The sequence below is a fragment of the Zophobas morio genome, unplaced genomic scaffold (assembly GCF_036711695.1).
Source record: "Zophobas morio isolate AGI-343-1 ecotype UQ-CSIRO unplaced genomic scaffold, CSIRO_AGI_Zmor_V1 ptg000014l, whole genome shotgun sequence".
Taxonomy (NCBI): Eukaryota; Metazoa; Arthropoda; class Insecta; order Coleoptera; family Tenebrionidae; genus Zophobas; species Zophobas morio.
Genome location: NW_026972119.1, coordinates 26,505,956 through 26,533,918, shown reverse-complemented (window position 1 = coordinate 26,533,918; position 27,963 = coordinate 26,505,956). Strand labels below are relative to the sequence as shown.

Genomic DNA, 27,963 nt, shown 5'->3' with positions numbered 1-27,963 from the left:
AGGTTATGGACACGAACGAAGGTCGGTTTTAGTGGATTTGCTAATTGAAACAATTAAGCCCTGCAGGACGAGTCGCACACAGCAAAACTGTCGAGTATTTTAAGCGAACAAAGCGGGCCAATAAATACCGAGCACAATTTCGGATCGTACGACATAAATTGGTTAAATAAGAAGAGCGTATAAAGAGAAGATGTCCGTAATGTAGAGACGGATAGAGGAGGGTGAAAGAGCTATGCAGGAATTCGGGGGACCAAGCAGTGCCCAGCCAATATGCGCACGCTTGACTTTTAATAAAAGCGAAGCGAATGACTATTTTATTTTGTGAAAGCATCGTCCTACCCTTCATTCTGCAGCTTTTATTGTCTGCTGTTGATGCGATATATCTCTGAGATAACAGCGGCCGCCGGAACATTGTCACCTCCGCTCTCCCGGATTTAACTAATAATGCCTGACGTCCCGTTCTACAAAATAGACGCTGATATTTTACTATACTACAAAATTATCTAACGCACTTTAATGTTTGTAAATAATTAATAATAAAAAAATATTATCTCGCCTTCATCGCCTGTAGTTTTATTACAACTTTATTAAGTCAACGAATTGTAGCTATAAAGATTATCCAGATTAACAAGTTTTGACTTATGTCATCGATACGGTTGTACGATTCCATCACGTCGAGACAATTACAAGATGACGAACTATCATAATCTGTACATTTTCCTCAGTTTGCTAGCTTTGGGGGTATGTTGTCACTAATAACTTATTAATAACTGACCACAGCTTTCACAGGAAAGTGTTATAGTGGAATTACCGCACGGAAAAATACAGGGTAAGCAATCCCTAACGTTTAACAATAAAACGTTTTACAGCTTTGTGAAAGTACCTTACGCATCTCCGCCGGTCGGCGAATTAAGATTTAAAGTAAGTAAATTACAAAAAATTTAGGTATATGTTGTTTTAATAAGGCAAAAATAGGCACCTGTTCCACCAAAAGCTTGGGAAGGAATTTTAGATGCTACCAGTAATCGTGTCGTACAGTGCCGAAACTAGCTATAGGCCGAGTAGGCCCTTGCCTAGGGGCGCCAACGACAAGGGGCGCCAAATTCGTCCAAAAATTATGATGTATAGTTTCGGAAATTTTATTGTACCCTATAAAATTTTATTGACAATAACGAGACGCACAGTAGTACAATAGCAAGAGATATATACAACTTAAGTTGTTGCGTGCCGGTAATCCCCACATGTTAGAAACCAGAATAATCCAGGTCCGGGCTGGGACCATCGTTACTTATGAACTGAAATGACCATTATTTTATGAGTACAACTACCTGCCAAATATTCTCAGACAAGTTCGAGTGAACTGGTGTGAGCCATAAATATGTCTTACCATTGTACTACTGTCCGTCTCGTTATCGTCAATAAAATTTTATAGGGTAGAATGAAATTTCCAAAACTATACCAAGAATTATGTAATATTAATCTTTTTTTATTTTGAACGGAAGCTCAGAAACATGTAACCGGTGCGACAGGTTTTTTAATGTTGATTTTATTTTGAACTTATATAATATTTATAGATTTATACATATTATATACCTATATGTATAATCTCGAATTTTTTTCTTTTTTTTATATTTTATCATAGTATCTGTTTTGCATAGGTACTTATTAAAAAATATAAATAAAACTGTTCTGTAAAGTTGCATTTTTATGTGTAGGAGAGGGGCGCCTAACGCAAGGTTCGTTCGTCTATAACTAAATATTCTTTGGTTTCGGCACTGGTGTCGTATGCCACCAAATAGACCAAGATCTCCCTCTCGAGTCAGAAGATTGTTTATACCTAAATATTTACACTCCACAGGTACATTTTACACTTTTTTAATTTTGTTTTTGTCTGTCCGTCTGTCTGTCTGTCTGTCTGCCGTCTGTCCGAATTTTTATAAAATAAGATAATATGAATCCGTGTTCAGTTTATAACCTAGACATTCAGTTTTCTATGAAAAAAATCGTATAACATTTTATAATTTAACTTTAAAAAACTGCAAAACCTAGTGCTCTCAAATCATGAACGATTTAAGGTTAAAAGAAGAATTTTTCGATTTTGGATTTCTCAAACATTTGATAAATCGAATTTTCGATATTTCGAATTTTTGAATTTTTTTTTCGATTTTTGGAATTCCCGATTTCCCTATCACTTTCTCGATTGTCCAGTTTTTTGAATTTCGATAGTTCGTTTTTTGTACAATTGGATTTTTCGATTTCTCGAATTTTTGAATTTTCGATTTTTCGAGTTTTAAAGTTTGGAATTTTCGTCTTTTCGAATTTGATTCATCGATTTTTTAAATTTTCAATTCTGAGATTTTTCAACTTTCAATTTTTGGAACTTTCGATTCTTGATTTTTCGAATTTTCCGTCGTTCAGTTTTTTAATTTTCAATTTGTTTCCTTTTCGATTTTCCGATTTTTCAGTTTTTCAATTTTTCGATTATTCAAACTTCCAGTTTTTTGAATCTCCGATATTTCATTTTTCTACATTCGAATTTTTGAATTTCTCGTATTCTCGATTTTCGAATTTTTGACTTTTCGCTTTTAGAATTTTCGATTTTTTGACTTTTGATATTTCGTATATTCTACATTTGGATTTTTCAATTTCTTAAATTCTCGATTTCCGAATTTTTGAATTTTCGGTTTTTCGATTTTTGAATTTCCTAATTTTCGATTTTTCAATATTTCCATTCTTCAGCTTTTTGAGTTTTCAATTGGTTCTTTATCAATTTCCCGATTTTTCAGTTTCTCATTTTTCCAATTTTTCAATATTTCAATTTTTCGAATTTTGATATTCGTTTCCACATTTGGATTTTTCAATTTCTCAAATTCTCGATTTACGAATTTTTGAATTTTCGATTTTCGATTTTTAAATTTACGAATTTTCGTTTTTTCGAATTTGTTTCATCGATTTTTTCAATTTTCCAATTCTGAGATTTTTCAACTTTCAATTTTTGGAACTTTCGATTCTTGATTTTTAGAATTTCCCATTCTTCGGTTTTTTGAATTTTCAATTTGTGTTCCGATTTTTAAATTTTTCGTTTTTTCGATTATTCAAACTTCCAGTTTTTCGAATTTTCGATATTTTGTTTTTTCTACATTTGGATTTCGCAATTTCTCGAATTCTCGATTTTGGAATTTTTGATGTTTCGGTTTTCCGATTTTTAAATTTTCGAATTTTCGGTATTTCGAATCTTTAATTCATGGAATTTTCGATTTTTCATTTTTTTAATTTCGATTCCACGATTTCTATTTTTCGATTTTTCGACTTTTTGACTTTTGATATTTCGTATTTTCTACATTTGAATTTTTCTATTTCTCGAATTCTCGATTTGCGATTTTTTGTTTTTTCGGTTTTTTGGTTTTTCAATTTTTCAATCTTTCAATTTTTCAACTTTCAATTTTCCGAATTTTCGATTTTTGATTTTCCTAATTGTCGATTTTTCAATTTTTCCTTTCTTCAGTTTTTTTGAATTTTCAATTTTTTACTTTTTCAATTTTTCGAATTTTTAAATTTTAGATTATTCAGATTCAATTTCTCAATCTTTCGATTTTTCGACTTCTCGGTTTTATATTTTCGGCTGAACAATTTTTCGATTTTAAAAATATTTGATTTTTCGAATTCTTGATTTCTCGATTTTTCGATTTTTCAGTTCTTCGATATTTCAATGTTTCGATTTTTAAATTTTAGATTTTTCAGTTTTTGATGTGTCAGTTTTTCGATCTCGATTTTTCCACTTCTCGGTTTTCAATTTTTCTATTTCTCGATTTATCGAGATTTCGATGTTTAGATATTTCAAATTGTATGATTTTTTAAATTTTGGATTTTTCAATTTCTCGAATTCTCGATTTGCGAATTTTTGAATTTTCGGTGTTTCGATTTTTAAATTTTCGAATTTTCGGTTTTTCGAATATTTGATTCATCGAATTTTCGATTTTTTATTTTTTTTTTATTTCGATTCCACGATTTCTGTTTTTCGATTTTTCGCTTTTAGAATTTTCGATTTTTTATTTTTTAATATTTCGTATTTTCTACATTTGGATTTTTCAATTTTTGAAACTTTCGATTTTTGATTTATCGAATTTTCCATCCCTGGGTTCAAACTACCATTTCTTCAAATTTTCTGTATTTGACTTTTCGAATTTTCGATTTTTCAATTTTTCCATTCTTCAGTTATTTGAATTTTCAATTTGTTTCCTTTTCAAATTCCCGATTTTTCAGATTCTCACTTTTCCGATTTTTGAATCTTTCAATTTTTCGAATTTTGATATTTCGTTTCCATATTTGGATTTTTCAATTTCTCGAATTCTCGATTTTCAAATTTTTGAATTTTCTGTTTTCGATTTTTAAATATTCGAATTTTCGTTTTTTCGAATTTGATTAGTCAATTTTCGAATTTTCTATTCTACAGTTTTTCGAATTTTCAATTTGTTTCCTTTTCGATTTCCCGATTTTTCAATTTTTCGCTTTTTCGATTATTCAAACTTTCAGTTTTTCGAATTTTCGATATTTGGTTTCTTTTTTAAATTCGATTCCACGATTTTTAATTTTCAATTTTTCGATTTTTTGCTTTTCGAACTTTTTTTTGACTTTTAATATTTCGTATTTTCTACATTTGGATTTTTCAATTTCACGAATTCTCGATTTCCGAATTTTTGGTTTTTTAGATTTTTCAAATTTTAAATTTTAGAATTTTCGGTTTTTCGAATATTTGATTGATAGAATTTTCAATTTTTCAATCCTTCGATTTTTCAACTTTCTATTTTTTGAATATTAGATTTTTGGTTTTTCTAATTTTTGATTTTTCAATTTTTCCATTCTTCAGTTTTTTGAATTCTCAATTTGTTTCGTTTTCGATGATCCGATTTTTCTATCACTCCGGACAGAAATCTTGTCGGATTGATAGAAAAGTAAGAACACATCAGTTGTGCCGTTGTTTAACTACATATTACGGTCTCTGGAAGTTCTGAGAGAATTTAACATTCTGTGTGTGATTATTTAAGTATTTTTGAGAACTACCTGGAAGATCGGATCGAGAAAGATTACTATGCAAAACCTACATGGTGTTTCTAATTACAGGCTTGAGGCTATCAACATTGTGGTTCTAATTAAAATTTATTTACATTGACTTATACGTAAGCCGACGTTTAGTAAAAAAATGTCTCATTTGGTCAATCTGGTTATGAGTACCTAATAAAAAAAAACTGACATCTTAAGCCTTCCCCGCTTACTTAATAAATCATCGTCTCACCGATGTTAGGGGCTTTATCTTCTAGAAGGTCTAAGTAGTGTGGCGCCTCGACGTTATTTACAAAGAATGTTTAATCTTCCGTAAAATTGTAGGAGTGGTACCTGACAAAAATTTGCAACTAGTGTCACTTCTTGTCAACGCTTTACAGAAATTCGTCCGTATCCTTCTGAAAAATTAGTTTTAGTTAGTGCTTTTCGAAATTCAGACGTTTCTTTTTTTCACATTCCATCATCTATCCGCAATGTTTTTTATTTGTGTGAATACATATTTGCTTGTTTGTGAAAATACCCCTTTAGGGTTCATGGGCACTAAATTCCTGTACTTTCAGAGGATACGTCAACGGTATTTCCATTTTCGGATAATGAAGACGATGCGAATAGCGGTTTAGATATGTGATATCTAAACAATCTAAAGTGTTAAACTTCCACTTAGTTCTAACTTTGAAAATTCAGATACAAGCATGAATGTCTAATCCGATTCGTGGCGATTCCGAGTGAGTTTTAACAAAAATTTGATAATTTATTAATTTTGTTTTTTCTCAGATAATTTTCTATTCCAACGAGTACTGATTTGAGTAAGAAGTTTATCTGTAAATTTTGACCACACATGGATGAGGACTATATTATGAGATACACTTTTGGGTTTCATGGACACAAAATTTACCTGAGTCATCTGAACGATGATATTTTCGCAAATAAAGGTAATTGAAAATTATTTCATTTATTATTACAAAACAATAGTCAATTAGTATGTTTGCGCAAAACATTTTCTTATACATTTGTTCTTGTGTTTACACTTATCGTTATAACTATGTCTCATAATTATTATTATAACATTCACAATCATTACATCTTATACTGACAACGATAGAATTTTTCTACAATGTCAATCAGTGTCATTTAGAACTCTAATTATGTCGCAACTGAAAATGAAACTCCTTTTGTATTAACTGATACACTTACGTGTGTGTGTGTGTGTGTGTGCGTGTGTGTGTGGATGTAACCCTCAATACACAAATAAAAATATATACTTAAATTTAAATTACCTAAATCCGCTATCAAATTAATAGTGATCTAATTAAATTTAATAATGATATAATTAATTTAATTACGTTCGCGCTTAAAAATTAAATTATGAGTAATCAAAATCCATTAAGATCGGCATCTTGATTGACAACACACCTCAAAAATCCATTAAGATCGTTATCTTGATTGACAGCTGTCAAGATAACGTCACCTGTCAACATGATTTATTACCCCACTAATCCTAGGCACTATCTACTGTGCGATAATTGAGATATCGAAAAGCTAATGAATGGAAAAATTGAAACTCGAAAGTAAACAAACTAAAAATTTCGAATATCGAAAAATCAAAAATTCGATGAAACAAATATATTTGAAAAAACAAAAATTCGAGAAATCGGAAAACTGAAAATTCGAAAATTTAAAAATCGAAAATCGAAAAACCGAAAAATCCAAAATTCGAAAACGAGATTTCGAAAGCATCGAAATCCGAGAATCAAAATATAGAAAAAACGAAATATCCAAAGTCGGAAACTTGAAAATTCTAAAATTGAAAAAACGAAATTACAAAAATTCGGATATGAAAAATCAAAAAAACGAAAATTGAAAATTTGAAAAATCGAATCAAAAAAACATCAAGAAATAAAAGATGGAGAAATCGAGAAACCGAGAAGTCGAGAAGTAGATAAAATGATAAACCGAAAAATCTAAAATTAAAATATCCCTGGACTGAAAAATCTATAAATGGGGAAATTCGCAAAATTGTAGTGTTGAAAAGTTAAGAAATTGAAAACTTGAAAAAACACAGTTGGGACCCTCGAGAAGGTTTCTCCTGCTCAAAAAAACAGTTGCTAGAAGTTTTCATAAAAAAAAAACCTACGATTTTCGTTTTCTAATTACCTCTATAAAGTAAAAACTAGTGGCGTTATCAACACTCCCGGTCCGCACAAGCGTGGACAATGCAAAATATGTTTAAAATAGAAAACCAATGAGAAAAACGTAGAAATTCTCAATTTCTCAGTACATGCTTAACAAAAATCCGATGCCAAGGGTAAAAACTCAACACGGATTCAAAACATTTATTCGGCAAATAAATTTTGAATAACGATTTATCATGCTTCCTGTAGCCTTAAAACTTTTCAAGATTACAGAGCATTCGGTTTTGTATTTTCAAAGTTAAATGGTAAGATACAATTTTGAATTTTCCGTCAAAAATCTGTATATCTAGGGTAAACACTCAACACGTATTCTAAAATCACACATGCAGGAGTATGTAATTCTATAGAATTTAAAAAACAGTTATTCGGCATTTTTTTGTATATAATGTAAATAAATATTTAAGTGTTACTCCAGTTACTATCAGAGATAACTTTTAATCTTTCTCCTGTTCAAACTAGCTGTAAACACTTCAAACTTGTTGTTTTGGAAGATATAAATATAAACTCGATTTTTGCATTCTGAAGTGATCATTTTTGTTGCGTAAGGCTGGCACAATGACCGTGAAATTCACATGTTTGTGCTTTCTATTTTTCTCTGTCGTTAACTCAGTGGTAAATTTTCAAACGACGCTGCCGGTGATTGGCGTGATCATCACGCTCCCCAACGGCGACATTCTAGGTCAAGCAGACAGCGCATACAGTGGAAAAACGTACTACACTTTTCAAAAAATCCCTTACGCGGCCCCTCCTGTTGGCGATCTGAGATTCAAGGTACTACTCTCCGTTATCCAACAAGGCAATCACTAAAAATTTGTAGGCACCGGTACCACCCGACAATTGGGATGGGCTTCTCAACGCTACGTACCTTGACGTAATCTGCTATCAACAAACGGTCGACCCAACAGAACAATCCGAAGACTGTCTTTACATTAACATTTACACACCTGATGTACTTACAACTAAGACTGTAGTACGTGAGTACCGTCAATAACGAAAATAATTTTAGCTTCCAAATGAAGATCACGAGGTTTCCATACCGGTACTTCTTTACATTTACGGTGGTGGATTCACCGAGGGTCACGCAATGCAGTACCGACGAGGACCTGAGTACTTGATTGACTATGACATAGTGATTGTCACGTTTAACTACCGTTTAGGAGCTTTTGGTACTTCGACGACTTTTCGCTAAATTAAATAATCACATTGATTTCACAGGATTTCTTTCAACCGAAGACACTGTGATTCCGGGAAATACTGGTCTGAAGGACCAACAGCTTGCAATCCAGTGGGTCCACACGAATATACACCTCTTTGGGGGAGATCCTGACAGAATAACCATCGTCGGTGAAAGTGCCGGTGGCGCCTCAGTCGGACACCATCTTCTCAATAAAAATTCCGAAGGTACTTCGTCGAGCAGTTGTAGCGTCTAAAACACTTCGAATTCTAGGACTATTCCGAGCTGCCATTATGGAAAGTGGTACCGCCATCAACCCATGGACCCTCCAAAGAAACTCCAAAGCCACAGCGTTTGCTCTTGGCGCTCTTTTAAATAGTACTTTCGAGGACATCGACGACACGGAAGTGCTGCTCGAGTACTTGCTCACAGTTCCTGCCGAAGAACTAAACCAAGCGTCCGGACAACTATCAGGATGGGTATGAACTTCTCCAAAATTGAACACATAGGTGGCTAAGTAACGATTTTTCTTTAGGCACCTGTGATTGAAGTTGAGCACGAAGACGCCTTCATCACACAAAAAATGTACGGACTTCTCCTGGCAGGAGATTTTGTTCAAGTACCTGTTCTGATGGGAATCAATTCGGAAGAATCGCTTTATGATGCTGGGGGTTTGTGTAGACATTTTTGTGTTCTAAAATTATGTTTTTTGATTTTTAATAGATCTGGATTCGCTTCGGGCCACATTGGAGTTCTATGACAACTACCCTCAGCTGCTGGTACCCGTCGATTTAAGTATACATTTGGATGATGAAAATAAGGAAACGTTTGGGCTAAACATCAGACAAATATATTGTGGGGACGAGAAGTTTGCTGATAATTTACCAGCGGGTGTACGGGTACTACACAAATATTATATAGGAAAATGTGAATAATCAACCAAGTTCATTTTTAGTTTAACAGTGACACCTCGTTTACTAGAGCTGCTATCAGATGCGCTGAAATCAAAAAGCAGTTCGTTGATGTTTTCTTTTACCAGTTTTCGTATGACGGAGTTTTGGGAAATGTTTCAATAAGCATTGAAGGTACGTTTGGCAAAAATTGGTAGGTTTTTTCGATAGAACTTTCCTTAATGTAAAGCCCAATAAATCCAGAAAAATCTAAAATTAAAGAATCGGAAAGTCAAAAAATTACCTATTTCGATTCCTTAAATTTTCAATTTTTTGACTTCTCGATGTTTTTCGGTTTTTCGATTTTCAAATTGTTGATGTTTCAATCCTCCGGAATGTCAAAAAATGGAAAATTGGAAAACCGAAAACTCGAGACATCAAAAAACGAATTCGATTTTGATCTAATTCGTGTCTCAATTTTTCGATTTTTTGACTCCTTGAATTTCCGATTTTTTGATTTCTCGATCTTTTGTTGTTTCGATTTTTCGATTTCTTGGTTTTTCGATTTCTCAGATTTTCGATTTTTCGATTATTCGGCTTTCTGATGTTTCGATTTTTGGGATTTTTTGAACATTGGATTTTCAATCTCTCGATTTCTCTGTTCGAAAATTGAATAAATAGAAAAATCTTCCGGAATCTCAAAAAATCGAAAATTGACAGAAATCAAGAAGTAAAAAAAAGTAAAAAATCGAAAAACTGAAGAACAGAATTAAAATTGTGAGACATTGAAAAGAAAAAAAAAAACTGAAGAACGGAAAAATTCAAAAATTCGAAAATTCAAAAATCGAAAATACGAAAATTCGAAAAATCGAAAAATCCAAAAACCGAAAAGTCGAGAAGTAGAGAAATTGATAAACCGAAAAAATTCAAAAATGGAAAAATTCCCAAAATTGTTGACAGTTAAGAAATCGAAAACTTGTAAAATCGATGAATAAAAAAAATTGAAAAGTATAAAAACTGAAGAATGTCAAAAATCAAAAAGTAGAAGGATTGAAAATTCGAATATCGGAAATCCAAAACTCAAGAAATCGAAAATTCAGTGAAACAAATATGCGAAATGAGGAAAATCCGAGAAATCGAAAAACTGAAAATTCGAAAATCTAAAAACCGAAAATGGAAAAACCGAAAAATCAAAAATCGAAAACGCGATTTCCAAAAATCGAAATTTAGAAAAAGCGAACCATTGAATGTCGAAAAATCAAAAATTCCATGAAACAAATATTTGAAAAATCGAAAATCCGAGAAGTCGGAAGAATCGAAAATTCGAAAATCTAAAACCCGAAAATCCAAAAACCGAAAATTCAAAAATTCGAAATCAAGATTTCCAAAAATGGAAATCCAAGAATCGAAATATTGAAAAAACGAAATATCGAGAGTCGAAAAATAGAAAATTCTAAACTGAAAAATCGAAATTTCGAAAAGCTTTGAAAAACAAAAAAGGTGAAAAGTCGAAAAATCAAAAAACAGAAAAATCGAAACATCAAGAAATTGAGAAATCGAGATAACGAAAAGTCAAGAACTAGAAAATCGACAAATCGACAAAATTCAAAAATGGAAAAATTCCCAAAATTGTTGACAGTTAAGTAATCGAAAACTTGTAAAATCGATAAATAAAAAAAATTGAAAAGTTTAAAAACTGAAGAATGTAAAAATTTAAAAATTAAAAATTCGAAAAATCAAAAATCAAAAACTCGGAAAATCGAAAAATGGAACAGTAAAATAATTGAGAAATCGAAAAACTGAAGATTGGAAGAATTTAAATTCGGAAAATAAAAGAACTAGAAACTGAAGAATGGACAAATTGAAAAATTGAAAATTCAAAAATTCAAAAATCGAAAATGCAAAAACTCGCGAAATCGAAAATTTTGAAAATCGAAGAATTAAAAAAGCGAGAAATTGAAAAGGAAACAAATTGTAAATTCGAATATCGAAAAAACGAAAATACGAGAAATCGGAAAACTGAAAATTCGAAAATATAAAAATGGAAAATGGAAAAACCGAAAAATCAAAAATTCGAAAACGAAATATAGAAAAAGCGAACAGTAAAATAATTGAGAAATCGAAAAACTGAAGATTGGAAGAATTTAAATTCGGAAAATAAAAGAACTAGAAACTGAAGAATGGACAAATTGAAAAATTGAAAATTCAAAAATTCAAAATACGAAAATGCAAAAACTCGCGAAATCGAAAATTTTGAAAATCGAAGAATTAAAAAAGCGAGAAATTGAAAAGGAAACAAATTGTAAATTCGAATATCGAAAAAACGAAAATACGAGAAATCGGAAAACTGAAAATTCGAAAATATAAAAATCGAAAATGGAAAAACCGAAAAATCAAAAATTCGAAAACGAAATATAGAAAAAGCGAACAGTAAAATAATTGAGAAATCGAAAAACTGAAGATTGGAAGAATTTAAATTCGGAAAATAAAAGAACTAGAAACTGAAGAATGGACAAATTGAAAAATTGAAAATTCAAAAATTCAAAATTCGAAAATGCAAAAACTCGCCAAATCGAAAATTTTGAAAATCGAAGAATTGAAAAAACGAGAAATTGAAAAGGAAACAAATTGTAAATTCGAATATCGAAAAAACGAAAATACGAGAAATCGGAAAACTGAAAATTCGAAAATATAAAAATGGAAAATGGAAAAACCGAAAAATCAAAAATTCGAAAACGAAATATAGAAAAAGCGAACAGTAAAATAATTGAGAAATCGAAAAACTGAAGATTGGAAGAATTTAAATTCGGAAAATAAAGGAACTAGAAACTGAAGAATGGACAAATTGAAAAATTGAAAATTCAAAAATTCAAAATACGAAAATGCAAAAACTCGCGAAATCGAAAATTTTGAAAATCGAAGAATTAAAAAAGCGAGAAATTGAAAAGGAAACAAATTGTAAATTCGAATATCGAAAAAACGAAAATACGAGAAATCGGAAAACTGAAAATTCGAAAATATAAAAATCGAAAATGGAAAAACCGAAAAATCAAAAATTCGAAAACGAAATATAGAAAAAGCGAACGATTGAATGTTAAAAATTGAAAAGCCGGAAAACCGAAAAATCGAATCAAAAATTGAAACAGCGAGAGGTCGAAATATTAAAAGATCCAGAAATAGAGAACTTGAAAAATCTCAAATTAAAATTAAAATATCCAGACACGGAAAAATTCCCAAAATTGAAGTGTTGAAAAGTCGAGAAGTCGAAAAATGGAAAAATTTTAAACACTGAAAAATTGAAAAGTCGAGAAATTGAAAAGTCCCAAAACTGAGACGTAGAAAAATTGGGAAATCGAAAAACTAAAAAATCGAAACATCAAAAAATTGAAAAATTTTTAATACGTCGATTTTATACTTTCTCGAATTTTAAGTTTTTCATTTTTTAATATTTTCATTTTTCCATTTATGATTTTTCAGTTTTACAATTTGCAATTCTTCAATTTTTTTTAATCCGAAAAATTGAAATTCGAAAAATTGAAAATCGGAAACAATTGCAAAATCGAAAAACGAAATAATGAAAAATTGCAAAATCGAAGAAACGAAAAAGTGAAACAGAAAACTTAAAACTTCTTAAAAATCCAAAAACAAAAAAAAACGCGAAAGCGATAAGTTGGAAAACACAAAATTGGAAAATTGAAAAATTATAGAATCGGGAAATTGATAAATTAAAAACGGAAAAATTAAAAAATGAAAAATTAAAATGGAAAAAATGAAAAGTTCTAAAATCGTAAAACTGAAAAAACAAAAAATTTTAAGTTACATTTAAAACGAGAATTATAAAAACTGCAAATCATAAATTGAAGAAGAGAAAAATCGAAAAAATTCAAAATTTAAGATTGAAACAACTAAAAATTAAAAAGCCTAATGTTGAAAAATTGAAAAATTAAAAATCAAAAAATTTAAAAATACGTAAATGGAGAAATATCACATTGAAAAACAAAGAAAAATTATAAAATCAGACCAAGGGAAAACCTAAAAATTAAAAAAATTAAGAAAGTAAAAAGTTGAAAATTCCAAATTGATTAATTGAAGAAATTAGAATTTGAAACATCAAAAATGAAAACTCGTGACTTTGCAAACCGAAAAATTGCAAAATTGTAAAATTAAAGATAAGAAAAACCGAAACGAACGCAAACTTTAAGACATGAAAAATTGAAGAATCGAAAAATTGAAAAATTTTAAAAATAAAACTTTGAAAAATTGAAAATTGTACTGCCAAAAACCGAAAAATCAAGATATTAAAAAATCTAAAATTTAAAAAAATCCCAAAACTCAAATTTTGAAAAATTGTTCAATCGATAAATCGAAGAAAAATTGAAGAATCCAAAAAACGAAAAATCCCGAAACTGAAACAACCAAAAATTTGAAAAATCCAAAAATCGAAAAATCTCTAAAAACTGAAAAATCAAAAACCCGACAAATCGAAAAATTGAAGAATTGAAAACCTGAAAATCGAAAAATGGAGAAGTCTAGAAACCAAACATCAAAAACTCGAAAAATCAAGAAACGGGAAAATCAAAAAATCCTAAAATCCAAAAATCTAATTACAAAAAGTCAAATAGGTGAAACATAAAACAAAACGAAAAATCGATTAATTGAAAAATATAAAATTTTAGAAAAGCCAAAAATTAAAATGTTGATAAAAATCGAAAAATTTAAAAATTAAAAAATTAAAGAATCAAATTGAAAAATCGGAAAAAAATCGCGAAATCGAAACACTTAACAGCCGAAAAATTGAAAATTCGAAAACTTGAGAAAACGAGAAATCGTACAATTTTTTAAAAACTTGACACATAAACTCGAATGTTACAGGGGCCGAACACGTTGCTCATGCCGAAGAACTTCGCTACATATGGCGCACCACCAGAGACCACTACGACAATTCCGACATCAGCCAATTTCCTCCAGAAGACGCTCTCACTCAGCACCGGATGTTAACACTTTGGACTAACTTTGTCAAAAATTTGTACGTCCTGGAAGTTATGTTTTGCAAAAAATTAATAAGTATTCGTTTTGTAGAAACCCGACGCCTGAGGAAATCGATCTCCTGCAAAATGTAACTTGGCCGACCGTTTCGTCTGGAGGCGTACAAGATTTTCTCTATTTAGACATTGGGGAAAACTTGGAAGTGAAAAATCATCCTAAGGGAGACTCGTACGTGGGATGGCTTGAACTTTACGCCATGCTGGGGTCTGATGATTTTGATACATTTTAAGAGTGTTTGTCTTATCTAGTTGATAAGATACGGACGAGTGTTATAATTCCTTGGAATGGACTTTTATTGTATTTTTAATGCTATAATAAATCTGGGTACACAAAATTTAAATTGTCTTTAAATTACATCACCTGAAATGATTATATCTCTTCTGTAGTCAGTTTTTTTTACTAACAATATTTAGTCTAGTTCTGTTTATTTATAATCTCTGTCGTAAATTAGATACAATTTTTTGTATCTTGTCACTAAAATTATCAGTGTTGATTATTTTTATCAGGTACCAGCTTCAGTACTTTATTGCTTGCCACTACAAACTATTTTTCTGAATCTCACTTTTACGTTAATTTAAGTATTATTGAATATTTGAAGATTTCATGATGAAGTTACAACTCTTGTTCGCAGTTAGTTTTCTGTTAATTAAAATCTGTGTAAGTACTTATTATTTTTTACTTTTATTACTACTAACACATTACAAAGTATTGTTGTGTCTTTGTGAAACTCGACTCTGGCATCATCAAAGGTCGCATCGCAAATATTCCAAACAACAAAAAAACGTTTTATGCTTTCCAAGAAATCCCCTATGCAGCCCCTCCAACAGGAAATTTAAGATTTCAGGTAAATTTTAAATTTATCGTTTGTTGTGCATTCACAAGCAAATTACCACATTCTAGCCACCTCAAGAAGTACCAGCTTGGAAAGGAATTTTAGATACCACAAAAAATACCAAAATATGTTACCAAATATCTTCTGACTCAGACAAAGAAACCGAAGACTGTCTTTATTTAAACGTTTACACACCACAAGTAGGTAGCAATGACGTTTGATTCTAAATTTAATGTCAATTTTTAAGTTACCGGCAAAAGAGAAATCTGCAGATTTACCAGTGATGGTTTACATACATGGAGGAGGATATATTCTAGGGGATGCTACTCATCAATCCTACGGTCCAGAGTTTCTTGTAGATCGTGATGTTGTTGTTGTAACACTAAACTATCGTTTAGGAGTGTTCGGTAAATTTTGATTCTACTTTGCAAAATTGATCTCTAAAATTTTATAATGTAGGTTTTTTATCGACGCAAGACGAAGTGGTGCCTGGAAACAATGGGCTGAAGGACCAACTCTTTGCTCTGAAATGGGTTCAAAAGAATATTTTTTTGTTTGGAGGCAATGCATCACAAGTTACTATTTTTGGGCAAAGTGCTGGGGCATCGTCTGTTGGGTATCATCTGATTAGCAAAAAATCTGCAGGTATAGCGGAATCGAGTCCATCGGATGACTTTATAGTCGTGTGTTTTCTCGACTTTTCATGACCCCTAGAGTACGAAGAAATAGGTTCCCTGTTTCCGTCCGTCTGTCTGTCTGTCTGTCTGCCATCTGTCCGGAAAATTGGTTAATAATGACCACTAAGAATTTGATGAAGTTGATCTCGAAAATTTGCATTAGTAAATTTATTTTTATTTTTAAACAATAATAAAACTGCGAAACCGGATGCTCTGAAATCTTGCAAACGTTTTAAATTTTTCGATTTCTCAGTTTTTCGATTTTTCGACTTTCCGGATTCTTGAATTTCCAAATTCTTGATTATTCGACTTTTCGATTTCGAGATCTAGAACCCACTTCCGGCCTCGATTCTTTGATAGCTGCAACCGTTTTTCCAGAATCGACGGTTGAAATATCGAAATTTTTGAAAATTCGATAAATTAGGCATTTCGTACCGATTTTTCCGAAAATGTCGCTCCGCGACCATCAACAGCCTATATTTTTGGAATCAGCACGTCGAGATCTACGTCCCTGAATTTTTTCAGAATTTTTAAACGACTTTTTCAAAAGTGAAAATTTTCCAATGGTCACCCCTTCTTCAAATTTCGGCCAAATTTTGACATTTTCGAAACCTAACTGAGTATATTTTCTTGTAGATTTGGAGCTCTAGAACTCACTTCCGGCCTCGATTCTTTAATAGCTGCAACCGTTTTTCCAGAATCGACGGTTGAAATATCGAAATTTTTGAAAATTCGATAAATTAGGCATTTCGTACCGATTTTTTCGAAAATGTCCCTCAGCGACCATCAACAGCCTATATTTTTGGAATCAGCACGTCGAGATCTACGTCCCTGAATTTTTTCAGAATTTTTAAACGACTTTTTCAAAAGTGAAAATTTTCCAATGGTCACCCCTTCTTCAAATTTCGGCCAAATTTTGACATTTTCGAAACCTAACTGAGTATATTTTCTTGTAGATTTGGAGCTCTAGAACTCACTTCCGGCCTCGATTCTTTAATAGCTGCAACCGTTTTTCCAGAATCGACGGTTGAAATATCGAAATTTTTGAAAATTCGATAAATTAGGCATTTCGTACCGATTTTTTCGAAAATGTCGCTCAGCGACCATCAACAGCCTATATTTTTGGAATCAGCACGTCGAGATCTACGTCCCTGAATTTTTTCAGAATTTTTAAACGACTTTTTCAAAAGTGAAAATTTTCCAATGGTCACCCCTTCTTCAAATTTCGGCCAAATTTTGACATTTTCGAAACCTAACTGAGTATATTTTCTTGTAGATTTGGAGCTCTAGAACTCACTTCCGGCCTCGATTCTTTAATAGCTGCAACCGTTTTTCCAGAATCGACGGTTGAAATATCGAAATTTTTGAAAATTCGATAAATTAGGCATTTCGTACCGATTTTTTCGAAAATGTCCCTCAGCGACCATCAACAGCCTATATTTTTGGAATCAGCACGTCGAGATCTACGTCCCTGAATTTTTTCAGAATTTTTAAACGACTTTTTCAAAAGTGAAAATTTTCCAATGGTCACCCCTTCTTCAAATTTCGGCCAAATTTTGACATTTTCGAAACCTAACTGAGTATATTTTCTTGTAGATTTGGAGCTCTAGAACTCACTTCCGGCCTCGATTCTTTAATAGCTGCAACCGTTTTTCCAGAATCGACGGTTGAAATATCGAAATTTTTGAAAATTCGATAAATTAGGCATTTCGTACCGATTTTTTCGAAAATGTCGCTCAGCGACCATCAACAGCCTATATTTTTGGAATCAGCACGTCGAGATCTACGTCCCTGAATTTTTTCAGAATTTTTAAACGACTTTTTCAAAAGTGAAAATTTTCCAATGGTCCCCCCTTCTTCAAATTTCGGCCAAATTTTGACATTTTCGAAACCTAACTGAGTACATTTTCTTGTAGATTTCGAGCTCTGGAACTCACTTCCGGCCTCGATTCTTTGATAGCTGCAACCGTTTTTCCAGAATCGACGGTTGAAATATCGAAATTTTTGAAAATTCGATAAATTAGGCATTTCGTACCGATTTTTTCGAAAATGTCGCTCCGCGACCATCAACAGCCTATATTTTTGGAATCAGCACGTCGAGATCTACGTCCCTGAATTTTTTCAGAATTTTTAAACGACTTTTTCAAAAGTGAAAATTTTCCAATGGTCCCCCCTTCTTCAAATTTCGGCCAAATTTTGACATTTTCGAAACCAAATTGAGTACATTTTCTTGTAGATTTCGAGCTCTGGAACTCACTTCCGGCCTCGATTCTTTGATAGCTGCAACCGTTTTTCCAGAATCGACGGTTGAAATATCGAAATTTTTGAAAATTCGATAAATTAGGCATTTCGTACCGATTTTTTCGAAAATGTCGCTCCGCGACCATCAACAGCCTATATTTTTGGAATCAGCACGTCGAGATCTACGTCCCTGAATTTTTTCAGAATTTTTAAACGACTTTTTCAAAAGTGAAAATTTTCCAATGGTCCCCCCTTCTTCAAATTTCGGCCAAATTTTGACATTTTCGAAACCAAATTGAGTACATTTTCTTGTAGATTTCGAGCTCTGGAACTCACTTCCGGCCTCGATTCTTTGATAGCTGCAACCGTTTTTCCAGAATCGACGGTTGAAATATCGAAATTTTTGAAAATTCGATAAATTAGGCATTTCGTACCGATTTTTTCGAAAATGTCGCTCCGCGACCATCAACAGCCTATATTTTTGGAATCAGCACGTCGAGATCTACGTCCCTGAATTTTTTCAGAATTTTTAAGCGACTTTTTCAAAAGTGAAAATTTTCCAATGGTCCCCCCTTCTTCAAATTTCGGCCAAATTTTGACATTTTCGAAACCTAACTGAGTAATTTTTCTTGTAGATTTCGAGCTCTAGAACTCACTTCCGGCCTCGATTCTTTGATAGCTGCAACCGTTTTTCCAGAATCGACGGTTGAAATGTCGAAATTTTTGAAAATTCGATAAATTCGGCATTTCGTACCGATTTTTTCGAAAACGTCGCTCCGCGACCATCAACAGCCTATATTTTTGGAATCAGCACGTCGAAATCTACGTCCCTGAATTTTTTCAGAATTTTTAAACGACTTTTTCAAAAGTGAAAATTTTCCAATGGTCCCCCCTTCTTCAAATTTCGGCCAAATTTTGACATTTTCGAAACCAAATTGAGTACATTTTCTTGTAGATTTCGAGCTCTAGAACTCACTTCCGGCCTCGATTCTTTGATAGCTGCAACCGTTTTTCCAGAATCGACGGTTGAAATATCGAAATTTTTGAAAATTCGATAAATTAGGCATTTCGTACCGATTTTTTCGAAAATGTCGCTCAGCGACCATCAACAGCCTGTATTTTTGGAATCAGCACGTCGAGATCTACGTCCCTGAATTTTTTCAGAATTTTTAAACGACTTTTTCAAAAGTGAAAATTTTCCAATGGTCCCCCCTTCTTCAAATTTCGGCCAAATTTTGACATTTTCGAAACCTAACTGAGTACATTTTCTTGTAGATTTCGAGCTCTGGAACTCACTTCCGGCCTCGATTCTTTGATAGCTGCAACCGTTTTTCCAGAATCGACGGTTGAAATATCGAAATTTTTGAAAATTCGATAAATTAGGCATTTCGTACCGATTTTTTCGAAAATGTCGCTCCGCGACCATCAACAGCCTATATTTTTGGAATCAGCACGTCGAGATCTACGTCCCTGAATTTTTTCAGAATTTTTAAACGACTTTTTCAAAAGTGAAAATTTTCCAATGGTCCCCCCTTCTTCAAATTTCGGCCAAATTTTGACATTTTCGAAACCTAATTGACTCCATTTTCTTGTAGATTTCGAGCTCTGGAACTCACTTCCGGCCTCGATTCTTTGATAGCTGCAAACGTTTTTCCAGAATCGACGGTTGAAATATCGAAATTTTTGAAAATTCGATAAATTCGGCATTTCGTACCGATTTTTTCGAAAATGTCGCTCCGCGACCATCAACAGCCTATATTTTTGGAATCAGCACGTCGAAATCTACGTCCCTGAATTTTTTCAGAATTTTTAAACGGCTTTTACAAAAGTGAAAATTTTCCCCTTCTTCAAATTTCGGCCAAATTTTGACATTTTCGAAAGCTAACTGAGTACATTTTCTTGTAGATTTCGAGCTCTAGAACCCACTTCCGGCCTCGATTCTTTGATAGCTGCAACCGTTTTTCCAGAATCGACGGTTGAAATATCGAAATTTTTGAAAATTCGATAAATTAGGCATTTCTTACCGATTTTTTCGAAAATGTCGCTCCGCGACCATCAACAGCCTACAATTTTGGAATCAGCACGTGGAGATCTACGTCCCTGAATTTTTTCAGAATTTTTAAACGACTTTTTCAAAAGTGAAAATTTTCCAATGGTCCCCCCTTCTTCAAATTTCGCCGAAATTTTGACATTTTCGTAACCTAACTGAGTTCATTTTCTTGTAGATTTCGAGCTCTAGAACTCACTTCCGGTCTCGATTCTTTGATAGCTGCAACCGTTTTTCCAGAATCGAGGGTTGAAATATCGAAATTTTTGAAAATTCGATAAATTAGGCATTTCGTACCGATTTTTTCGAAAATGTCGCTCCGCGACCATCAACAGCCTATTTTTTGGAATGAGCATGTCGAGATCTACGTCCCTGAATTTTTTCAGAATTTTTAAACGACTTTTTCAAAAGTGAAAATTTTCCAATGGTCCCCCCTTCTTCAAATTTCGGCCAAATTTTGACATTTTCGAAACCTAATTGAGTACATTTTCTTGTAGATTTCGAGCTCTGGAACTCACTTCCGGCCTCGATTCTTTGATAGCTGCAACCGTTTTTCCAGAATCGACGGTTGAAATATCGAAATTTTTGAAAATTCGATAAATTAGGCATTTCGTACCGATTTTTTCGAAAATGTCGCTCAGCGACCATCAACAGCCTATATTTTTGGAATCAGCACGTCGAGATCTACGTCCCTGAATTTTTTCAGAATTTTTAAACGACTTTTTCAAAATTGAAAATTTTCCAATGGTCCCCCCTTCTTCAAATTTCGGCCAAATTTTGACATTTTCGAAACCTAATTGAGTACATTTTCTTGTAGATTTCGAGCTCTAGAACTCACTTCCGGCCTCGATTCTTTGATAGCTGCAACCGTTTTTCCAGAATCGACGGTTGAAATATCGAAATTTTTGAAAATTCGATAAATTAGGCATTTCTTACCGATTTTTTCGAAAATGTCGCTCCGCGACCATCAACAGCCTATACTTTTGGAATCAGCACGCCGAGATCTACGTCCCTGAATTTTTTCAGAATTTGTAGACGACTTTTTTAAAAGTGAAAATTTTCCAATGGTCCCCCCTTCTTCAAATTTCGCCGAAATTTTGACATTTTCGTAACCTAACTGAGTGCATTTTCTTGTAGATTTCGAGCTCTAGAACTCACTTCCGGCCTCGATTCTTTGATAGCTGCAACCGTTTTTCCAGAATCGACGGTTGAAATATCGAAATTTTTGAAAATTCGATAAATTAGGCATTTCGTACCGATTTTTTCGAAAATGTCGCTCCGCGACCATCAACAGCCTATATTTTTGGAATCAGCACGTCGAGATCTACGTCCCTGAATTTTTTCATAATTTTTAAACGACTTTTTCAAAAGTGAAAATTTTCCAATGGTCCCCCCTTCTTCAAATTTCGGCCAAATTTTGACATTTTCGAAACCTAACTGAGTACATTTTCTTGTACATTTCGAGCTCTAGAACTCACTTCCGGCCTCGATTCTTTGATAGCTGCAACCATTTTTCCAGAATCGACGGTTGAAATATCGAAATTTTCGAAGATTCGATAAATTAGGCATTTCGTACCGATTTTTTCGAAAATGTCGCTCCGCGACCATCAACAGCCTATATTTTTGGAATCAGCACGTCGAAATCTACGTCCCTGAATTTTTTCAGAATTTTTAAACGACTTTTTCAAAAGTGAAAATTTTCCAATGGTCCTCCCTTCTTCAAATTTCGGCCAAATTTTGACATTTTCGAAACCTAATTGAGTACATTTTCTTGTAGATTTCGAGCTCTGGAACTCACTTCCGGCCTCGATTCTTTGATAGCTGCAACCGTTTTTCCAGAATCGACGGTTGAAATATCGAAATTTTTGAAAATTCGATAAATTAGGCATTTCGTACCGATTTTTTCGAAAATGTCGCTCAGCGACCATCAACAGCCTATATTTTTGGAATCAGCACGTCGAGATCTACGTCCCTGAATTTTTTCAGAATTTTTAAACGACTTTTTCAAAATTGAAAATTTTTCAATGGTCCCCCCTTCTTCAAATTTCGGCCAAATTTTGACATTTTCGAAACCTAACTGAGTACTTTTTCTTGTAGATTTCGAGCTCTAGAACTCACTTCCGGCCTCGATTCTTTGATAGCTGCAACCGTTTTTCCAGAATCGACGGTTGAAATATCGAAATTTTTGAAAATTCGATAAATTAGGCATTTCGTACCGATTTTTTCGAAAATGTCGCTCCGCGACCATCAACAGCCTGTATTTTTGGAATCAGCACGTCGAGATCTACGTCCCTGAATTTTTTCAGAATTTTTAAACCACTTTTTCAAAAGTGAAAATTTTCCAATGGTCCCCCCTTCTTCAAATTTCGGCCAAATTTTGACATTTTCGAAACCTAACTGAGTATATTTTCTTGTAGATTTCGAGCTCTAGAACTCACTTCCGGCCTCGATTCTTTGATAGCTGCAACCGTTTTTCCAGAATCGACGGTTGAAATATCGAAATTTTTGAAAATTCGATAAATTAGGCATTTCGTACCTATTTTTTCGAAAATGTCGCTCCGCGATCATCAGCAGGTTATATTTTTGGAATCAGCACGTCGAGATCTACGTCCCTGAATTTTTTTAGAATTTTTAAACGACTTTTTCAAAAGTGAAAATTTTCCAATGGTCCCCCCTTCTTCAAATTTCGGCCAAATTTTGACATTTTCGAAACCTAATTGAGTACATTTTCTTGTAGATTTCGAGCTCTGGAACTCACTTCCGGCCTCGATTCTTTGATAGCTGCAACCGTTTTTCCAGAATCGACGGTTGAAATTTCGAAATTTTTGAAAATTCGATAAATTAGGCATTTCGTACCGATTTTTTCGAAAATGTCGCTCAGCGACCATCAACAGCCTATATTTTTGGAATCAGCACGTCGAGATCTACGTCCCTGAATTTTTTCAGAATTTTTAAACGACTTTTTCAAAATTGAAAATTTTTCAATGGTCCCCCCTTCTTCAAATTTCGGCCAAATTTTGACATTTTCGAAACCTAATTGAGTACATTTTCTTGTAGATTTCGAGCTCTGGAACTCACTTCCGGCCTCGATTCTTTGATAGCTGCAACCGTTTTTCCAGAATCGACGGTTGAAATTTCGAAATTTTTGAAAATTCGATAAATTAGGCATTTCGTACCGATTTTTTCGAAAATGTCGCTCAGCGACCATCAACAGCCTATACTTTTGGAATCAGCACGCCGAGATCTACGTCCCTGAATTTTTTCAGAATTTGTAGACGACTTTTTTAAAAGTGAAAATTTTCCAATGGTCCCCCCTTCTTCAAATTTCGCCGAAATTTTGACATTTTCGTAACCTAACTGAGTTCATTTTCTTGTAGATTTCGAGCTCTAGAACTCACTTCCGGTCTCGATTCTTTGATAGCTGCAACCGTTTTTCCAGAATCGACGGTTGAAATATCGAAATTTTTGAAAATTCGATAAATTAGGCATTTCGTACCGATTTTTTCGAGAATGTCGCTCCGCGATCATCAACAGCCTATACTTTTGGAATCAGCACGCCGAGATCTACGTCCCTGAATTTTTTCAGAATTTGTAGACGACTTTTTTAAAAGTGAAAATTTTCCAATGGTCCCCCCTTCTTCAAATTTCGCCGAAATTTTGACATTTTCGTAACCTAACTGAGTTCATTTTCTTGTAGATTTCGAGCTCTAGAACTCACTTCCGGTCTCGATTCTTTGATAGCTGCAACCGTTTTTCCAGAATCGACGGTTGAAATATCGAAATTTTTGAAAATTCGATAAATTAGGCATTTCGTACCGATTTTTTCGAAAATGTCGCTCAGCGACCATCAACAGCCTATATTTTTGGAATCAGCACGTCGAGATCTACGTCCCTGAATTTTTTCAGAATTTTTAAACGACTTTTTCAAAATTGAAAATTTTTCAATGGTCCCCCCTTCTTCAAATTTCGGCCAAATTTTGACATTTTCGAAACCTAACTGAGTACTTTTTCTTGTAGATTTCGAGCTCTAGAACTCACTTCCGGCCTCGATTCTTTGATAGCTGCAACCGTTTTTCCAGAATCGACGGTTGAAATATCGAAATTTTTGAAAATTCGATAAATTAGGCATTTCTTACCGATTTTTTCGAAAATGTCGCTCCGCGATCATCAGCAGGTTATATTTTTGGAATCAGCACGTCGAGATCTACGTCCCTGAATTTTTTCAGAATTTTTAAACGACTTTTTCAAAATTGAAAATTTTTCAATGGTCCCCCCTTCTTCAAATTTCGGCCAAATTTTGACATTTTCGAAACCTAACTGAGTACTTTTTCTTGTAGATTTCGAGCTCTAGAACTCACTTCCGGCCTCGATTCTTTGATAGCTGCAACCGTTTTTCCAGAATCGACGGTTGAAATATCGAAATTTTTGAAAATTCGATAAATTAGGCATTTCTTACCGATTTTTTCGAAAATGTCGCTCCGCGACCATCAACAGCCTATACTTTTGGAATCAGCACGCCGAGATCTACGTCCCTGAATTTTTTCAGAATTTGTAGACGACTTTTTTAAAAGTGAAAATTTTCCAATGGTCCCCCCTTCTTCAAATTTCGCCGAAATTTTGACATTTTCGTAACCTAACTGAGTTCATTTTCTTGTAGATTTCGAGCTCTAGAACTCACTTCCGGTCTCGATTCTTTGATAGCTGCAACCGTTTTTCCAGAATCGACGGTTGAAATATCGAAATTTTTGAAAATTCGATAAATTAGGCATTTCGTACCGATTTTTTCGAGAATGTCGCTCCGCGATCATCAACAGCCTATACTTTTGGAATCAGCACGCCGAGATCTACGTCCCTGAATTTTTTCAGAATTTGTAGACGACTTTTTTAAAAGTGAAAATTTTCCAATGGTCCCCCCTTCTTCAAATTTCGCCGAAATTTTGACATTTTCGTAACCTAACTGAGTTCATTTTCTTGTAGATTTCGAGCTCTAGAACTCACTTCCGGTCTCGATTCTTTGATAGCTGCAACCGTTTTTCCAGAATCGACGGTTGAAATATCGAAATTTTTGAAAATTCGATAAATTAGGCATTTCGTACCGATTTTTTCGAAAATGTCGCTCAGCGACCATCAACAGCCTATATTTTTGGAATCAGCACGTCGAGATCTACGTCCCTGAATTTTTTCAGAATTTTTAAACGACTTTTTCAAAATTGAAAATTTTTCAATGGTCCCCCCTTCTTCAAATTTCGGCCAAATTTTGACATTTTCGAAACCTAACTGAGTACTTTTTCTTGTAGATTTCGAGCTCTAGAACTCACTTCCGGCCTCGATTCTTTGATAGCTGCAACCGTTTTTCCAGAATCGACGGTTGAAATATCGAAATTTTTGAAAATTCGATAAATTAGGCATTTCTTACCGATTTTTTCGAAAATGTCGCTCCGCGACCATCAACAGCCTATACTTTTGGAATCAGCACGCCGAGATCTACGTCCCTGAATTTTTTCAGAATTTGTAGACGACTTTTTTAAAAGTGAAAATTTTCCAATGGTCCCCCCTTCTTCAAATTTCGCCGAAATTTTGACATTTTCGTAACCTAACTGAGTTCATTTTCTTGTAGATTTCGAGCTCTAGAACTCACTTCCGGTCTCGATTCTTTGATAGCTGCAACCGTTTTTCCAGAATCGACGGTTGAAATATCGAAATTTTTGAAAATTCGATAAATTAGGCATTTCGTACCGATTTTTTCGAGAATGTCGCTCCGCGATCATCAACAGGCTATATTTTTGGAATCAGCACGTCGAGATCTACGTCCCTTGAAAACTGCAGAAACTCAAACCGAAAAATTGCAAAATGTAAACATTGAAAAATTCGAAATTTGGAAAATTGAAAAACTGAAAAATTCAAGTAAATTTTTACTTTATATAGGTTATCAGAAAACAAATATCGTAATAGATTTTTCAAAAAGCGGGATTTATTGGGCTGCATTTCAGGGGCAAGGAAAGTTCGATCGAAATAACCTTCGACCAATTGTTTTCATTTTTTTTTTATTTCACATTTTCCCATTTTTTTATTTGAAAAGTTAAATAACGAAAATCTAAAAACCGGAAATAAAATAGAAAATCGAAAAATTGCAAATCAAAGAACTGAGGAAACGAAAAATTGCAAACCAAAAAATTGAAGAAATGAAAAATTGAAAAATTAAAAACTGAAAACTCCTGAAATTTCAAATAGAAAAATTGCAAAATCCAACAACTTGAATATCCAAAAGTTGAAAAACCGAGAAACTGAAAAACTAGAATAAAGAAATCAAAACGAATTGAAAAATTGCAAATCGAAAAATTGAAAAATTGAAACTGGAAAGACAAAAAATTATAAAATCGGAACTTCGAAAACGAAATTTTCAAAAAATGTTAATGATAGTCGAAATAACCTTAGACCAATTTTTAATTTATTGGTGTTCATTTTTGTACAATTTTAGGGTTATATCGAGGCGCCATCATGGAAAGTAGTTCCGTTCTAAGTTCTTTTGGCTATCAAAGAAATGCAAGAAGTTATGCTTTTAAAACAGCGTCTTACATCAATTCCAGTATTACTGACGAAAGTACGTCTCAAGACGTTTTGAACACCATGCTTCAAGCAACTGCCGAAGAAATAGACACCACAGCTCAAACAGTAGTTGGCGAGGTCAGCACTTTAAAAAATAGCAATTTAAGAAAAATAATCACTTTCGTGGTTTTTTTTTTTAATTTCAGGAAAGCTACGATAACGGTATGATACTTCAGGGCTACTACTACGCACCAGTCATAGAACTAGAGTCAGATGATTCCTTCTTGACGGAGAAAATGTTCGAAATTGTCAAAAAAGGCGAAGCTAGTCGAGTACCCGTCATAATAGGCATTAATTCCGAAGAAGGCATAAGCCAATCCACTGGTATATAGACCGACAAAACTTTAAATCACCTCCACTGAGCAAAAATATTTCAGACTTAAATTTCTTGCAAAAACTGATGTCTCTTTATGACAATGACTTGAAAGCACTGGTTCCAAAAGACATGAATATTGAATCAGATGCTACTAAAACTGAAGCTGGTGAACGAATACGACAGTTATACAGCGGTGACGATCTTCTACAGAATGTTCCAGCAGCTGGAATTCGCGTAAAAACAATTAACTATTATCAATCACCAAACAAGTTTAATAACGTTTTTATTTGCAGTATATGAGCGACATGTCCTTTACAAGATCTGTAATTAAGTTTGCACAACTGCAATGTCAGTTTTCAGACGTGTATTTCTACCAGTTTTCGTACGACGGAAAAATGGGTAACGTTTCTGTTATAGTGGAAGGTGCTGAACGTGTTGGTCACAATGAAGAAAACGCCTATCTTTGGAGAATTTCGAGCGATTTGTTTTATAATTACGATTTGTCTGTTTTTCCGGACGAAGATCTTACTGCACAAAATCGACTGCTTACGATTTGGACCAACTTTGCTAAGACATTGCAAGTTAATTTTTTGGTGGTTTGTACGGTATACATGACTCTTGTTTTAGGAATCCGACTCCAAGGAAGTTAGATTTGTTGCAAAATATTACTTGGCCGACTGTGCAGCCCGACAACGATTTTCCATACTTGAACATCGATAGTGTTCTCGAAGTGAAAAATTATCCGAAAAATGAGAGTTTTAGTGGCTGGGAGGCGATTTATAGAGATTTTGGTGTGGAACCTTACGACACTTATTAAACTGAAAAATGTATTTTTTTTTCAAATATGGCAAAAGAGTTAAAATAAGATTAATAATTAATAA

General features: G+C 33.4%; 2 protein-coding genes across 2 annotated transcripts; both read left to right on the top strand.

Annotated features, from left to right (window-relative positions):
• The first annotated feature begins 649 nt into the window (after positions 1-649).
• On the top strand, positions 650-7,761 carry LOC135128715 (esterase 6-like). Its single transcript, XM_064055750.1, has 7 exons — positions 650-741; positions 790-921; positions 976-1,035; positions 1,787-1,858; positions 5,622-5,786; positions 5,836-5,993; positions 7,713-7,761. The coding sequence occupies exons 1-5, from the start codon at positions 691-693 to the stop codon at positions 5,679-5,681; spliced, it is 375 nt and encodes a 124-aa protein (XP_063911820.1). The 5' UTR covers positions 650-690; the 3' UTR covers positions 5,682-5,786; positions 5,836-5,993; positions 7,713-7,761.
• Positions 7,752-27,963, top strand: LOC135128911 (uncharacterized). Its single transcript, XM_064055990.1, has 19 exons — positions 7,752-8,024; positions 8,071-8,202; positions 8,260-8,419; positions 8,469-8,654; positions 8,701-8,906; positions 8,963-9,098; positions 9,151-9,326; positions 9,383-9,512; positions 14,190-14,343; positions 14,397-14,589; positions 15,070-15,207; positions 15,264-15,395; positions 15,443-15,602; positions 15,655-15,840; positions 26,639-26,844; positions 26,913-27,090; positions 27,144-27,316; positions 27,376-27,659; positions 27,710-27,963. Exons 1-19 carry the CDS (start codon positions 7,809-7,811, stop codon positions 27,897-27,899), a joined length of 3,336 nt encoding a protein of 1,111 aa, XP_063912060.1. The 5' UTR covers positions 7,752-7,808; the 3' UTR covers positions 27,900-27,963.

Coding starts and splice junctions, on each gene's coding strand:
- LOC135128715 (XM_064055750.1), top strand. CDS start 691: ATGACGAACTATCATAATCTGTACATTTTCCTCAGTTTGCTAGCTTTG. Junction 742..789: donor TCAGTTTGCTAGCTTTGGGG/GTATGTTGTCAC, acceptor CAGCTTTCACAG/GAAAGTGTTATAGTGGAATT. Junction 1,859..5,621: donor TAAATATTTACACTCCACAG/GTACATTTTACA, acceptor CTGTACTTTCAG/AGGATACGTCAACGGTATTT.
- LOC135128911 (XM_064055990.1), top strand. CDS start 7,809: ATGACCGTGAAATTCACATGTTTGTGCTTTCTATTTTTCTCTGTCGTT. Junction 8,420..8,468: donor CTACCGTTTAGGAGCTTTTG/GTACTTCGACGA, acceptor TTGATTTCACAG/GATTTCTTTCAACCGAAGAC. Junction 8,907..8,962: donor CCGGACAACTATCAGGATGG/GTATGAACTTCT, acceptor ATTTTTCTTTAG/GCACCTGTGATTGAAGTTGA.